Raw genomic sequence first — 13913 nt, 5'->3', positions numbered from 1 at the left:
AATTAAAACATATAATATACAAAGTAAAACAACACAAATGAAACATTAGTAAAAACATTTAGTTTTTAGTTGTATTCACAGTTTTAGTGCTTTTTAAGTTTGATTTTAGAAATTAGAAATTAAAATGTATTTATTCAATTTAATTACATTACATCTCAATCTGTCTGTCTATCTATCTATCTATCTATCTATCTATCTATCTATCTATCTATTTAATATATATATATATATATATATATATATATATATATATATAAGGATATAGGATATTTATCATTATATATAAGGATATATAAGGATAAATAATTTTCCTCTGTGTGAATGTTGTGATTTAATTTTAAGTCTTATGTTTATGCATAACTGAAGAAGTTATATGTATTACAAACCAACAACAACAACAACAACAACAATAATAATAATAAAAATAATAATAATAATAATGTGGTGATTATGTTCACGTGAGTTGAAGGGAACCAAGCCCAATGCCAAGCGTGGCCTAGTGCTACGACGCCCCCCTCCCGCACTCGGCTGTGGAGCAGGATGGAACCAAGGGGTAAAGTGAGGGGGTAAAGGGAGTTATAAAGTAATAATAATAATGGAGTAATAAAGTCCCGCGGAGCTCGTTCCGGAGCGCATGCAGATGTTAAAGAGGTACGCGCGCGCTCAGAGAGGGGTCAGACCCGGAGGAAACGACCCATACACCACTGTCCAGGGGGGACAGTGAGAGAGAGAGAGAGAGAGAGAGAGAGAGAGAGACAGAGAGGAAGAGAGGGGGGTCCTCAAAAATGAAAGAAAGAAGATTGAGAAGAGAAAAAATGAAAATATAATACATCTCTTCAGAGAGAAGAGAAAAGAGGAGAATAAAAGAGATGAGAAGTGAAGAGATGAGAAGGAGAGAAGTAGAGAAGAGGAGTAGAGAAGAGAAGTAGAGATGAGAAAAGAGGAGTACAGAAGAGAAGAGAAGAAGAATAGAAAAGAGAAAAGAAAAGAAGAGAAGAGTAGAGGAGAAAAGAGAAGAAGAAAAGAGAAGAGATGAGAAGTGAAGAAATGAAAAGAAGAAGAGATGAGAAAAGAGAATATAGAGAAGAGAAGATAGAGAAGAAGAAAAGAGAAGAGAACAGAGAAGAGAAAGGAGAAAGAAAAGAGAAGAGAAAATAGGAGTAGAGAAGTAGAGAACAGAAAAGAGAAGTAGAGTAGAGAAGAGAAGAGACTGAGTTTCTCTTTCTGAGATGAGTCATTTTGAGGAAACTGGGTATTGTGATGTTTTCCTCTCGGCTCGTGGATGATAGAGGGGCAGTTGTGAGTATTTAGGGGTAGTTAAGAGCGATAGGTGTACATGGGGGTAAATAGATGTTTTCTCACGGTCTCGCGCCGACTCCCTGTGCGCGCAGAACACCTTGCTAATGTCGAACAAACGGTTTAACAGCACGTTAGCGATGGTAATGGACCCGCGAGACGAAGCAGACATTACACTCACGGCACAATACACAGCCGCAAGGAGCTGGGTGCTTCTTAGTGAAAATAAATCTACATTGTTCAGTTTCTTACCATTTTAATGTGTAATATTTAATACAATAACATTTCATTTATTATTTTTAAATGCCGTTAATATATTTTATATATTTTTATAAACCCACAATTTCTGAGAATGAACAGAAATTGACAACTTAGAAAAGATGGAGCAATAAATTGTAGACTGGTTCTTTCCCTGGTTTGTCTAAAATCAGCTGTGTTCTCTCTGGAGGCTGTGTTTGCTAATTACTTTTTCACGCTATTTATTTTAAATTATACGTCAGATTTTATCGTTGATTCAGCGAGAATTTAAAAGTATTTACGCTCTTTTTAGAGGAATATGGGGAAATGATTTATTCCCATGCAGAAAAAATACACCTGATTTTATTAAAATAAACAAACTAACAGAGCGTTTGGGGACACACATTTTGTTAAAAATATAAAACTTTCGTACGTCTTCCTCTCGGCGGAATCGCCACTTTAAAACGCACAAACAGATACTTTTAATTTGAAAAGTAGAGCAAACGTAACCTAAAAACGTTTGTGGAGATATAAATGTTTATACAAAAAAAGGGAAATATTTGAATATTTTTCAAAAGATCAAATGCGTTTTTAAAGCGTTAAACGGCTTTTATTGTGAAAAGTAGAATACATTAGAGCCACGTTCACAGTGTAAGACTAGTACAGTTCTGTTAGGATTGTACAGTGTGTGTGTGTGTGTACTTTGGCTTTAATATAGAGTCCAAGTCATAGAGGACGTGTGTAGTTCAGGTATATATGACTTTGTGGGGACCAAAACCTGTTTACACACATAAAATATGGGGACTGCTGTTCCTTGTGGGGACCCAAGCTGAAAATCTTTACATTTTTAAAGGTGAAGACATGCATTAAAATGAGTGTAGTGTTGGGGTCAGGTTTAGGGTAAATACTGGGTAAAGTCTCCACGAAATGAATGCGAGTCAGCGTAACTCTCTCTCTCTCTCTCTCTCTCTCTCTCTCTCTCTGTGTGTGTGTATTAGTGTTTCCGAAATGAGTTAACAGTTTAGCGCGAGGGCGTGCTCGGGGGAAAAGCAGGTGAGAATCGATGATGGTCTGTTAACATTTAATCACGAGGTGCTAACCGTGTTGTTATTGACCTCAGGACTGAGAGCGATTCATTAGAGGAAACGGAGTGGGGTTTGGGGGGGGGGGGGGGTGCGGAGGGCCGGCGGAATTGACCCCAATTACGCGCGCGGTGCACTGTAATGAGACCCTAGCTTTTGTATATTGCGATAATAGTCACTTCCCCTCTCGCCTAGACGCTCTTTGGTGAGAGAGGTTGAGCTGAAAGTAAGCATTTGGGGTTTAAAAATAATGTTATTTATAAAATAAAGATAAAGTCGTCACACCCACACAACGTCTGTCTGTCTGTCTATCTATCTATCTATCTATCTATCTATCTCTCTCTCTCTCTCTCTCTCTATCTATCTATCTATCTATCTCTCTCTCTCTCTCTCTCTCTATCTATCTATCTATCTATCTATCTATCTATCTATCTATCTATGTACTGAGATGTTTTGAGGATAGATAGCTAGATAGATAAAGTATATGTCAACATTTGATGGGCACCTGCTCATCCACGCTTCTATTGTTCTGAAAAGTCTTTAAACTAGATACTGGAACATCACTGTGAGGATTCAATGGCATTCAGGCACAGAAACATCAGTGAGGTCCGGTGGTGGTTTTGGTGAGTGGATATGGATCACACACACACACACCGCTCCATCTCACCCCAGTGGTGTTAGATAACCCTCTGGCCAATACTTGGCGCAGTGCATGGTGAGCTCTGGCTCATGTTTAACTGCCCCAGAGACTTTTATTCTGTGTCAACATTTTCTTATGGTCTAAAGTATGTGGACGTTAAAGTAGCAATACATTTATTAGTCATTTACGGTGTCTATAAATGTTTGGACGTAGACAGAGAGGTAGATGTATGGATAAATATAAGAAGCAGGCAAAGTAACATTAGGAGTCTAGCCCAAGAACTGTAATTGGTGTAGCTTTGTGTTCTTAGGGAATTGGACCACAGTCAGATTTTCAATGTGTGTGTATATATATATATATATATATATATATATATATATATATATATATATATATATATATATATATATGTCTGTTTGTATGTATTGGTGTGTGTGTGTGTGTGTGTGTGACAAAATCAACCAAATATCAGTTTTCATAATAAAAACTTCAGATATATTTTTGTTAAAATTGATCATAGAAACACAAACTAAAAATGAAGCTTTTATTTTGTTGGGTGTTAAAACAGACCACTGCCATGTTGTAAACCACACACTTTAATTCTAACTAGTGGTTTAAAGTAGTACACTAGCATTAGAAGTGCACAGCGTATATAGGACTGTAGTGTGACTGTCATCCACAAAATATCAGTTTTGGTCATTTTTTCAAAATAAAAGCTGCAGATTTGTTAAAAATGATCATCGTTGTGAAATAATATAGAAGCTTTTATTTGAGGGGTTAAATAGACTAGAGTTGTGTGCAATACCACACAAGGTTAATACAAACTAACCTAGAAACTCTGTTATAGTATAGAAGTCCACAAAGACATTAGCTTTGGTCTATATTTTCAAAATAAAAGCTGCTGATTTGGTTAAAGAAATCACTGCAGAGACACCAACAAAATCTCACCGCAGCGTCAAAATCTTTATGTTTTCCATCATCATGAGGATGTTTGGTCCCCACAGAGAGCCAAATTCATGACCACACACATACATTATGGAGCCAATTACCTCACTTGTGAGGTCTCACACCCACTCCCTGGGACAGCAGGGGTGTAATGTAAAAGTGTCTGGGGGGTGTTGTGGCCTATATTTAACTCCTACTTTCATCCCCCTTTCGATAAAAGACTAAAGTGAGTAACATATAGAAACAGCAAGGGAAGAAGGATATGTCATTTTAAGATTTGAAAGTGTATTCTATAATTTAATTCACGCAGAGGCACTGCTCTAAGCTCCAGTTCATCTCAAAAAGTTTGTCCCCCCCCCCCCCCTCTTTTCCACAATCAGTGAATGTAACTACTTTTTCAGTATCGATATAAAATTACTAATTGATATAGGAGGCTCTGGAGCAACTGCACATGATCCTAAGCTCATCATGCCTGCTAGAGGAATGCCATCAAATCCTCACAGAACTGTCCCGACAGATAGCCTTTTCAGAGTAGTAGAAGATGACGCAGCAAATTGTTTATAATAGATTCCAATTCAGAAGAAATGTTAAACGTCGTCTGGCTCCACAGTGTGTATTTACACCATATCAAGGGCCAAACCTAATAGTTCTGTGTGCGGAAAAGTGTAGAGTGTTATATTTTAAGGTTATTATATATAATAGAGGTGTTTTAAGAAGCCTAGACTAGTAAACAAGCATCTCACATGCTAATTAGGCTAGTCAGTGGTCTAGCGCCAGTCTGTTTCCATGGCTACTCAAGGAAAACACTTCTGAAAGTAAAGTAAGAGCAGTCAAACGTTATTTTGTCGACTGTAAACCAATTAGCGAACCAACACCAGCTTTTCTTGAGGGAACAGTTTGTGAGTGAGTGTGAACTCAAAGGATTAATTTCAGTAAGAGCTGCTAATGCTAATTTACAGCAGCAGTTACAGTAGCCAGCTTTCCCCAAGGGGAAGGGGTCCAGTTGGTCCCTGTATAGGTCCAAATTTAGTGTAAATTTTGTCTTATATACTTTTATAATTGTAACAATATTGTCACCATGCTCTTAACACCATCTGCTGTTTCAAACCTATGCTGTAACCAACACGTAGCTCCCATGTCGATGCAAACCCTACACTACACCCAACACCAGAAATGTAGAGCAGGAGGGTCTCGGTGCGGTTCATTTCAGGAAAGGTGCATTAATCCCAGCTGAAATAAAAGTCATACAGTACCTGTCAAAAGTTTGGGTACATCTCCTCATTAGTGATTTGTATAATAGGGCTGTTCACTGTGGAGAACTGTGTACCAGCCCCTACCTCTGCACGACCCGGGTTATGGTCTCAGACGCATTAAGAAGGGAGCAGTTCTACAAATGAACTCTCGACGAGGCCACAGCTGTTCACTGAAAACCGTTCCAGGTGACGACCTCATGAAGCTGACTGAGAGAACGGAGAGAGTGTGCAAAGCTGTCATCAAAGCAAAAGGGGGCTACTTTGAAGTTTGTTTAACAGTTTTTTGTTTACTACATAACTCCATCTGTGTTGCTTCATAGTTTTAAAGTCTTCCACATTCATTCACAACGTAGAAAATAATAATAAAAAAAAACAAAACAAAGAAAAAACATTGAATGAGGTGGTGTTCAAACTTTTGACTGGTGCTGTACCATGGCCCAAAACAAAGGAAACCCTCCCTGAGTGGGTGTGTCCAGACTTTTGACTGGTGCTGTACATGTGTCACGTGTCACTTTTTAACTTGCTGTGGTTCGATTGTAAAAGTGTCAGTGTGAACTCAAACGTAACATTGTCTTATTTTAGTTTTTGGGCCGGACCAAGGGTACCGAACTACAAATCTGAGTACACACCCTAAAAGTGCCCCAGTAGCCACCTGGGTAACTCCCTCTGGCATTGGAGGGTGGGGTGTGTGTGGGGGGGGGGTGGGTTGGGGGGGTAGCTCCAATCCCTCTGGTCATCACTCATTTGAGGGATACACTGGCGTAAACCTAACAGGCTATTGTTTGGGAACAGTCGAGAAAATGGTAAATACACACTTCCTGCCTCTATCTCCTTTTAACCAGAGCCACAGAGTGTTTATCGAGAGCAGACATCGAGTCTGTCTCACACACACACACGCACACGCACACACACACACACACTCGTCCGGCGTCAAAGGTGCAATGACTAAGTGTGTGTACACTTCATTAATGGCTCATGATGAATTTCCCTGGACTGAGAACTGAAAGGAGTCACAGAGGAGGCGTGGCTTAACAACTTTTAATTATTTACACATGCTGTTGTTGTTGCAACTTCAAAGACGCAGGTTCACGGCAGATCTGGGCAAAAAAAGACGAAGCATGACCCATAAACAGTGTGTCACCAGGGCTTTCTTCATTTCATGAGGCACTCTCACTCTCACTCACTCTCTCTTTTTCTCTTACTCTCTCTCTCTCTCTCTCTCTCTCTCTCTCTCTACCAGTGTGTCTCTCTTTTCTCTTTCTCTCCCCCTTTCACTTTCTACTCTTTGTCAAGCTCTTGCCTTTTTCCTCTTTTCTTCCAGATGCTCTTCTCTCTTTCACCCACTTTTAACATTTTTTTCTTTTTTTATTCTCTCTTTCATTCAGTTTTTTTCTCATGTTTTCTCTGATCTCTCTCTTGTTTTCTTCTCTTTTTACATTTTCTTTTTCTCTCTGTTCACTGTCTCTATGCTGTCTGTTCTTCTGTCCCTCTTGCCTTCTCCATCTCTTTCTCCATTCACTCTGTCCATTTTCTCTCTCTCTCGCTCTCTCTCCCTCTCCATCTCTCTCTCTTTCTTTCTCTCCTCTCTCTCTCTCTCTGTCTCTCTCTCTCTTTCTCCCTCTCCATCTCTCTCTCTCTCTTTCTCTCTCTCTCTCTCTCTCTCTCTCTCCTGGAGCTGACACAAACCCCTGGGTGGTCCGGTGAAAGAATGGACTGACTCTCCCAAAACATGTAAACAACACAAAGACAAAGAAGCACCCCCCCCCCACACACACACACACATAGTGAGAGAGAGTTTAGACACTTATGAGCAGCTGCACATGAGCTTAGCTTCACCATGCCCCAGTGCCCAGATCAGTAGAGTTTGTTCCTTCCTTGTTGCAGTGTCCAGCTCTTGCTGGATTCTTTCATCGGCCACCGATCCAAGGAGCGTTTAAACCTCTTCAAAATTTACCTGATGGAGTCCAGGCAGTAGAAAAGTGTCATAATGCTCTCGTGGCTGCCATCAAATCCTCACAGCAGTGTTCCAGTGTCCAATATAAAATCAGTTCCCTCAATTTAGAAACAGCAGGAAAGTGGGCAAACTCCTGGCCATACGAGGGACATTTATAGCACACCGCTAATCGTATTCCCTAATGATGTCATCGGTATTTATTGGGGCTTTATTAATCATTAATTATCTGCTAATAGCTAATACATTGTTAAGAAGCAGGCTTCTGTTATTGTCTGTGTCAGATGTAGTTGGTCAGTGGATCCTGCTCCAGAAGTACACTCCCCTCCACCCACCCACTGAGTCTTTGGGTATTGTGTATACGATGGTCATGCTAATCGCTCTCTACTACTTCTCATTGTTAGTCACATTAGCATTTTCCCACTGAAGGGTTCTTTTGATTGCATGAGTGCTGCAGCTATAATTACCCAACAGAGGGCAGTGTGGGGTGAAGCCCCCATAAAACCACAGGCCTTTTATTCATCTCAGAAGCTCAGAATTCAAGACCTTCACTTCAGAAGCAGTTAGATCCCACCCCCCAGGTCCCCACCTCCCCCCAAAACAGGCATTTGCCTTAAACATGGAAAGGGTTAAAGTAAATGGTGTTTTACAGTAAGCGATTTAAATGAAGAAGTAACCTGCAATTCACGCAACAAAAAGAAAGCGTAGCAGTAAATTTATAAGGATTTAAGGATGCTTTAAAATGCCAATTGATGTCTTGGTTTTTTTAACTGTAAAATATTTTTTAAACAATCTGCAAATTAATAACAGGAAATGATTTTTATAATAAAAAATATGTTTAATTCAACAGTAACATATTGTTATAAAACATCTAAATCATATTCTATTGTGTTATATTGTTATTTTTAAAAGTCTGTAGAATAATTTTATAATTAATGTATATAACTTTTAAACTGTAAATTATTGTTATAATACTAATGTTTTGTTATTTTTTAAACACAAAATAATGCTATAAAATACACATCTTGTTATGTATTACCTGTGAAGCAGTGATACAATAAACATCTCCAGTTGTTTTAGCTGTATGTTGTAATACACTAATATTGTAAAGTAGCAGCTATAAACTGGTGTTATACACTGAATATTACTGATTGTTTTCAACTGGAAGACAATGTTGGAATATGCAGATCTTTTCCTCTTTATGTGGAAATGTGTTAAAATACATGTATCTATTAATATTTACTGTAATATTGTGTTAAAACACATGCATTGTGTTATTTTTGCGTCAGATTTGTGATGTAATGCACACATTGTTATTTTTAGAGGTACAGTGTTGTTATAATCATCACATCATATTTTTAAAAGTAAAACACATGTAGTTTGTTATTTTAACTACAAAACAGTGCTGTAAAGTCACTAATGTGTGTGTGCACCTTTTTGTTTATTTAGTGACTGCAAATTAGAAATGTGTGACAAAAAGTAAGAGTAATGCTTCATTAGAAATCATTTATTAGTTTTTTCTTTTGTTTACAAGAATACTGAATGTGTTATGGACTGAAAACCTACACCTGGACTTGAGCGAAAAAGAATAAATCCATTTAAAATATTCAGTTTTTATTTTACTTTGTTCCTCCATTTAAAATGTTGACATTCTAGATTTTTTGTTACTTAAATAATGTTTAAGAAAACAACCAAAAATGCCCCAAACCAGTTTGTTTTTACTGTTCCATAATGCTCAGATAAATAGACCAATTAAAATTCTCCAAAATATTATGGCACTTTGCAAATTTTATGACTTTATTTAATAATTTGTTTATTACATATTTTTGAATTCAAACTAATGCTAATTAAAAGTGCAACAACATCTACACCACAGCCGCGTTTACATTTGAGTTGTTACAACAGAGTTGAGTTTGACTTATTTTCACTTAGAAATGTACGTAAATTATGAAAACAATTACTAAACTTATCTTAAGATACAGCTTAAGCTTAGAACAGAGTTACCACAGAACTTAGAACTTAAAACAGCTTAGAACAGAGTTACCACAAAGATGACCTCACTGGAGGACAGTGTGTGACCTACCCATGCACTGGAACTGTGCTTTAAGCCATTTTATCTCCTGGATTCATATACTTTTTCTGCACATACAGATATACACATAAAATAAGGGCTACAGTGGTCTATAGTTCTCGCCCAGAAGGGTGTGGTCTCTCCGGGCCTGTGTTTGGGTCGGGAAGGGAGGCCAGTGTGGAGCTGGAGTCATAACTGGACGTCAGGCCAGAGTCCGAGTCGGATGTCGCCATCTTCTCAAACTTCTGGATCACGGTCCTCACTGAGCCGAAAGGAACATCCCGCCTCCAGCGACCCGTTCCTGCCCCTTCTGGGCCCCGATAGGCTGAGCCCCGGCTCCTGAAGACATGGGTGGGAGGTGGGAGTCCAGGGCGGAGCTTAAGTCTGCCGTGACCCAGCTGAAGGGCGGGGCACAGAGGAAGAGAAAAGTGGGAGGGGATTGCGGCGAGAAGCTCTTGAGTTAATGGATTGTGGAAGGTGAGAGAAGCCCCGCCCACATTTAGGAACACACCAACAGTCTTCAGCTGCGGAGGGATGGAGGGGAGGAGCTCGTGCCGTCCGTCAAACACGGCATGGAACGCAGGGCCACACCTCTCCAGCCACCACGCCCTATTGTCAGCCAATGAGCTTACACCTGTGATGACAGAAAGGGGCGGGGTCAACTTGAGGAAAGTTTTATGATGGTATCAGTGGCTCAGGCTGCATCCCAATTGTGCACTACACAACAAATATGATACGGAATATACTAAACTTAATAGTGTGAGTTTGTCAGGCTTGTACACAACATATATTAAAATACTACACGTGTCTTACTAACGGGATGTGATGAACTGTTGCTATGACAATACATGTCAACACAATCTACCAATGCAACACTGCAACACACACATATCTTCCTCCAAACCATGTAGTGCACAGTGTAGGTCATAAAAGAACAGGTTCTGCACTAAAATACTGCATTGTTTGTCGGATAATAAAATCATTTATATTCCATATAAGCTTCAAGTCCCATTATCTAACAGTTAGTGCACTGTCTGAGTGAAGTAATATTAGTTTTATTATCTGTGAAGTGCACTATGTAGGGAGTAGGGCACTAGTTGGGACTAAGTCAAAATTTTCCAGACGTGAGATACTCCTCCCTTTCTGTTTCCCATTGGATTGTGGGATTGTGGGTCTGCACTCAAAACTTTCACACTTTTTTAAGTGCGCAATTGGACAATGCTTCAGTGTTTGGATTTCAGTTTGAATTAAACACTAGGTGGCAGCAAAACCCCTGCAAACTACACACTTTCTACCTACTTTATTAAATACCTCTCTTTGGCGCCACCTTCGGGTGGTGTAACAATTTCTTCAGTTGTCAGTTTCTGACCATATGTTTGGTGGGGGTGGGTTGGGGGTGTGTGGGGGTGGGTTAGGGTGGGTGGGGTGGGGTTCTACTCTTTTACCCGCCACTTGGCTGTGTACATGGTAATCTAATCTAATGAGTGTCTGCCCCTGAGTGTCCAAAAACATTTGGACATACAGTGTATATAATCCCACTTCTGCCCAGATGTTTTCTTACCAATCCGGTAGAGGGTGCTGTTGCACACGTCCACTTCCCAGTAGTACTGGCCTCTGTGGATGGCCACATTGCCACACACCTGAGGGAGTGGGGCACATGGGTCACAGCACTGACACCGGTCGCCACAGTTACCCCACGGATTGGAGTTACCCCTGTAGGTGGCAGTGAGGGTGGAGTTTGTGAGGTAAAGGGGCGGGGTGGCCGTGGAGGGCTCCAGAGCAAACATCAGACCTGAGGAGAACAGACAGTTTCTATAATAAATACAGCAACCAGCCACAATATTAAAACCACCTCATTATTGCAGCGTACTCTCAGTGTACTCTCCACTGACCACACAGGAGCACTTTGTTGTTCTACAATGACAGACTGTAGTCCATCTGTTGCTCTGCATACTTTGTTAGCCCCCTTCCCCCCTGTTCTTCAGCGCCCAGGACCCCCACAGAGCAGGTGTGATGTGGTGGTGGATCATTCTCAGAGCTGCAGTGACACTGACGTGGTGGTGGTGTGTTAGTGTGTGTTGTGCTGGTGCGAGTGGATCAGACACAGCAGTGCTGCTGGAGTTTTTAAACCCTGTGTCCACTCTCTGTCCACTCTGTGAGACACTCCTCCCTCATTGGTCCACCTTGTAGATGTAAAGTCAGAGACAGTAGCTCATCTGTCGCTGCACAGTGTGTGTCGGTCGTCCTCTAGTCCTAGTTCTCAGTCCAGACTCTGAGGGGTTTAAAAACTCCAGCAGCTGCTGCTGTGTCACTGTCACGTCAGTGTCACTGCAGGACTGAGGATGATCAATGGTGGTACTGCGTGCTGAAGAACAGGGTGAAAGGGGGCTAACAAAGTATGCAGATCAACAGATTTGCTACGGTATTTTATTATAGGCTACGGTCTGTAACTGTAGACATACAGTTGTGCAGCTGTATGGACAATGAATGCTCTTTTTTTACCTGATATTGACTGCTTCATCTCCTCCTCAGACAGATCCACATCTAGAAGAAAGAATAAGGTCATGCTGTTTATCCAGATGTTGCAGAATGACAAGCTAATGATGCTAACAAACACTAGTGGTCAGTAGACTATACGTTATATGTCCAAGCATTTGTAGACATCCCTTATCCTCAGTGTCCTTCAGACTCCCCCATTTTAGACACGGATGTTTATGAACCAGACGACCTGAAGTAGCTGCACATGATCACAGTTGTGATGCTATTTACCTTTCCCTGTCGGTTTCGTCCCAAGCGTATCGCAGCCGCCCTCATCCTCCCCTCTTCTGTCAGGGCTCACCGTAGGGTCAGTGGGCAAGCAACTGCTCGCAGATGACCAATCAAAGCAGGGAAGTTCGACACCGTGGCAACAACGTGGGCACAGGACTATGCAGGTTGGTGGAGAAGCATAAGCCCCGCCCCTTAACGCAGGTCTACGCTTGTCTAACCTCGCCCCATCGGTGAGGCAACGCCCACACAATGTGTGTGAGCAGGGCAGGAGGAGGGGCCTGTCATAGTCACGCCCACACAAGGGGCACAGGGAGCAAGGGATAACATCATCATCCTTCTCGTCTTCTGCAACCCACGATTCCGGTCCAGGACTGGGGCGTGGACGTCCTCCTCTCATTCTCATGCACACTCTTCTGCACACACACACACGCACACACACACACACACACACACACACACACACACACACACACACACACACACACACAAATTTGTTTTATTACCTCATGAGGACATAGCTTTAAACATATAGTTTTTTTCTGAACATTACATTAGTCAGAGGTGGTCTCTGGATTTTGCAAAGTAACATATTCAAGCTCTATTTCCAGAAACCTTGGAGAAATTTTCGTTTTCACTGAACAACTTGATTTTAAGACCACTTCAATTACAGCCTTTTTTCTGTGTGTTGCTCTGCATACTTTGTTAGCCCACTTTCCCCCCTCCTTTCCAGACACAGCAGCAGCTGCTTGAGTTTTTAAACCCTGTGTCCACTCACTGTCCACTCTGTGAGACACTCGTCCCTCGTTGGTCCACCTTGTAAATGTAAAGTCAGAGACTGTAGCTCCTCTGTCGCTGCACATTGTGTGTCGCTCATCCTCTAGTGCTTCATCAGTGACACAGGACGCTGTCGGCTGGATGTTATTGATCTGTGGACTGTTCTCAGTCCAGACAGCTGTTGCTGTGTCTGATCCACTCTACACCAGCACAACACACACTAACACACCACCACCACGTCAGTGTCACTGCAGCACTGAGAATGATCCACCACCACATCACACCTGCTCTGTGGGGGTCCTGACCATAACAGTGAAAGGGGGGTAACAACGTATGCAGAGCAACATATGGCCTACAGTTTGTAACTGTGGAACTACAAAAGACAGTTTCAGAACATATTCTCAAAACATTTCTGTAAAATCTACAAATTTCTAAACGCACACACACACACACACCCCTGAGAAGCACCGCAGTGTAATACAGTGGTCATCCAGCAGCTCTTTGGCCTGGTATCTCACAGAAGCAGACAGAACTCACACAGAGATGGCATTCTCGCTCTCCATCCTTCCTTCTCCTGCCTTCTTCTCCTCCTCCTCCTTCGCTCCTCTGTGAGATCCATGTTACGGACAGACGGACAGAGCATGTGGACAAAGAGAAACAGAGGAAGAGAGAGAAAAAAAGGGACAGAGGGGGAGACAAAGCAATAGGGAAGGCTTTCAGGCAGGAGGCTCTCAAAGCTTGTGGTTGTCATGACGACGGCAATCCTCTTTATATGGAAGGGCAGGGAGGGAGGGAGAGACAGAGAGAGAGAGAGAGAGAGAGAGAGAGAGAGAGAGAGAGAGAGAGAGAGAGAAACAGATGCAGGGAGTACTATGTATGTGTGTTTAACAGAGAG

General features: G+C 41.5%; 1 protein-coding gene across 2 annotated transcripts; it reads right to left on the bottom strand.

The window, feature by feature from the left end:
* Nucleotides 1-9110: 9110 nt before the first annotated feature.
* On the bottom strand, nt 9111-13741 carry LOC136667291 (uncharacterized). 2 transcript variants are annotated; one of them, XM_066645009.1, is made up of 5 exons: nt 13556-13741; nt 12245-12657; nt 11978-12019; nt 11037-11267; nt 9111-10109 (listed from the first exon to the last, which is right to left on the bottom strand). In XM_066645009.1, exons 1-5 carry the CDS (start codon nt 13579-13581, stop codon nt 9586-9588), a joined length of 1236 nt encoding a protein of 411 aa, XP_066501106.1. In that variant the 5' UTR covers nt 13582-13741; the 3' UTR covers nt 9111-9585. The 2 variants fall into 2 exon arrangements, with proteins under 2 accessions (XP_066501106.1, XP_066501107.1); XM_066645010.1 differs by having other exon boundaries at nt 12245-12654.
* Between the last annotated feature and the right edge of the window lie 172 nt (nt 13742-13913).

This window comes from Hoplias malabaricus, chromosome 1 (genome assembly GCF_029633855.1).
Source record: "Hoplias malabaricus isolate fHopMal1 chromosome 1, fHopMal1.hap1, whole genome shotgun sequence".
In the NCBI taxonomy this organism is placed as follows: domain Eukaryota; kingdom Metazoa; phylum Chordata; class Actinopteri; order Characiformes; family Erythrinidae; genus Hoplias; species Hoplias malabaricus.
This window is presented reverse-complemented; position numbering and strand designations above follow the sequence as displayed.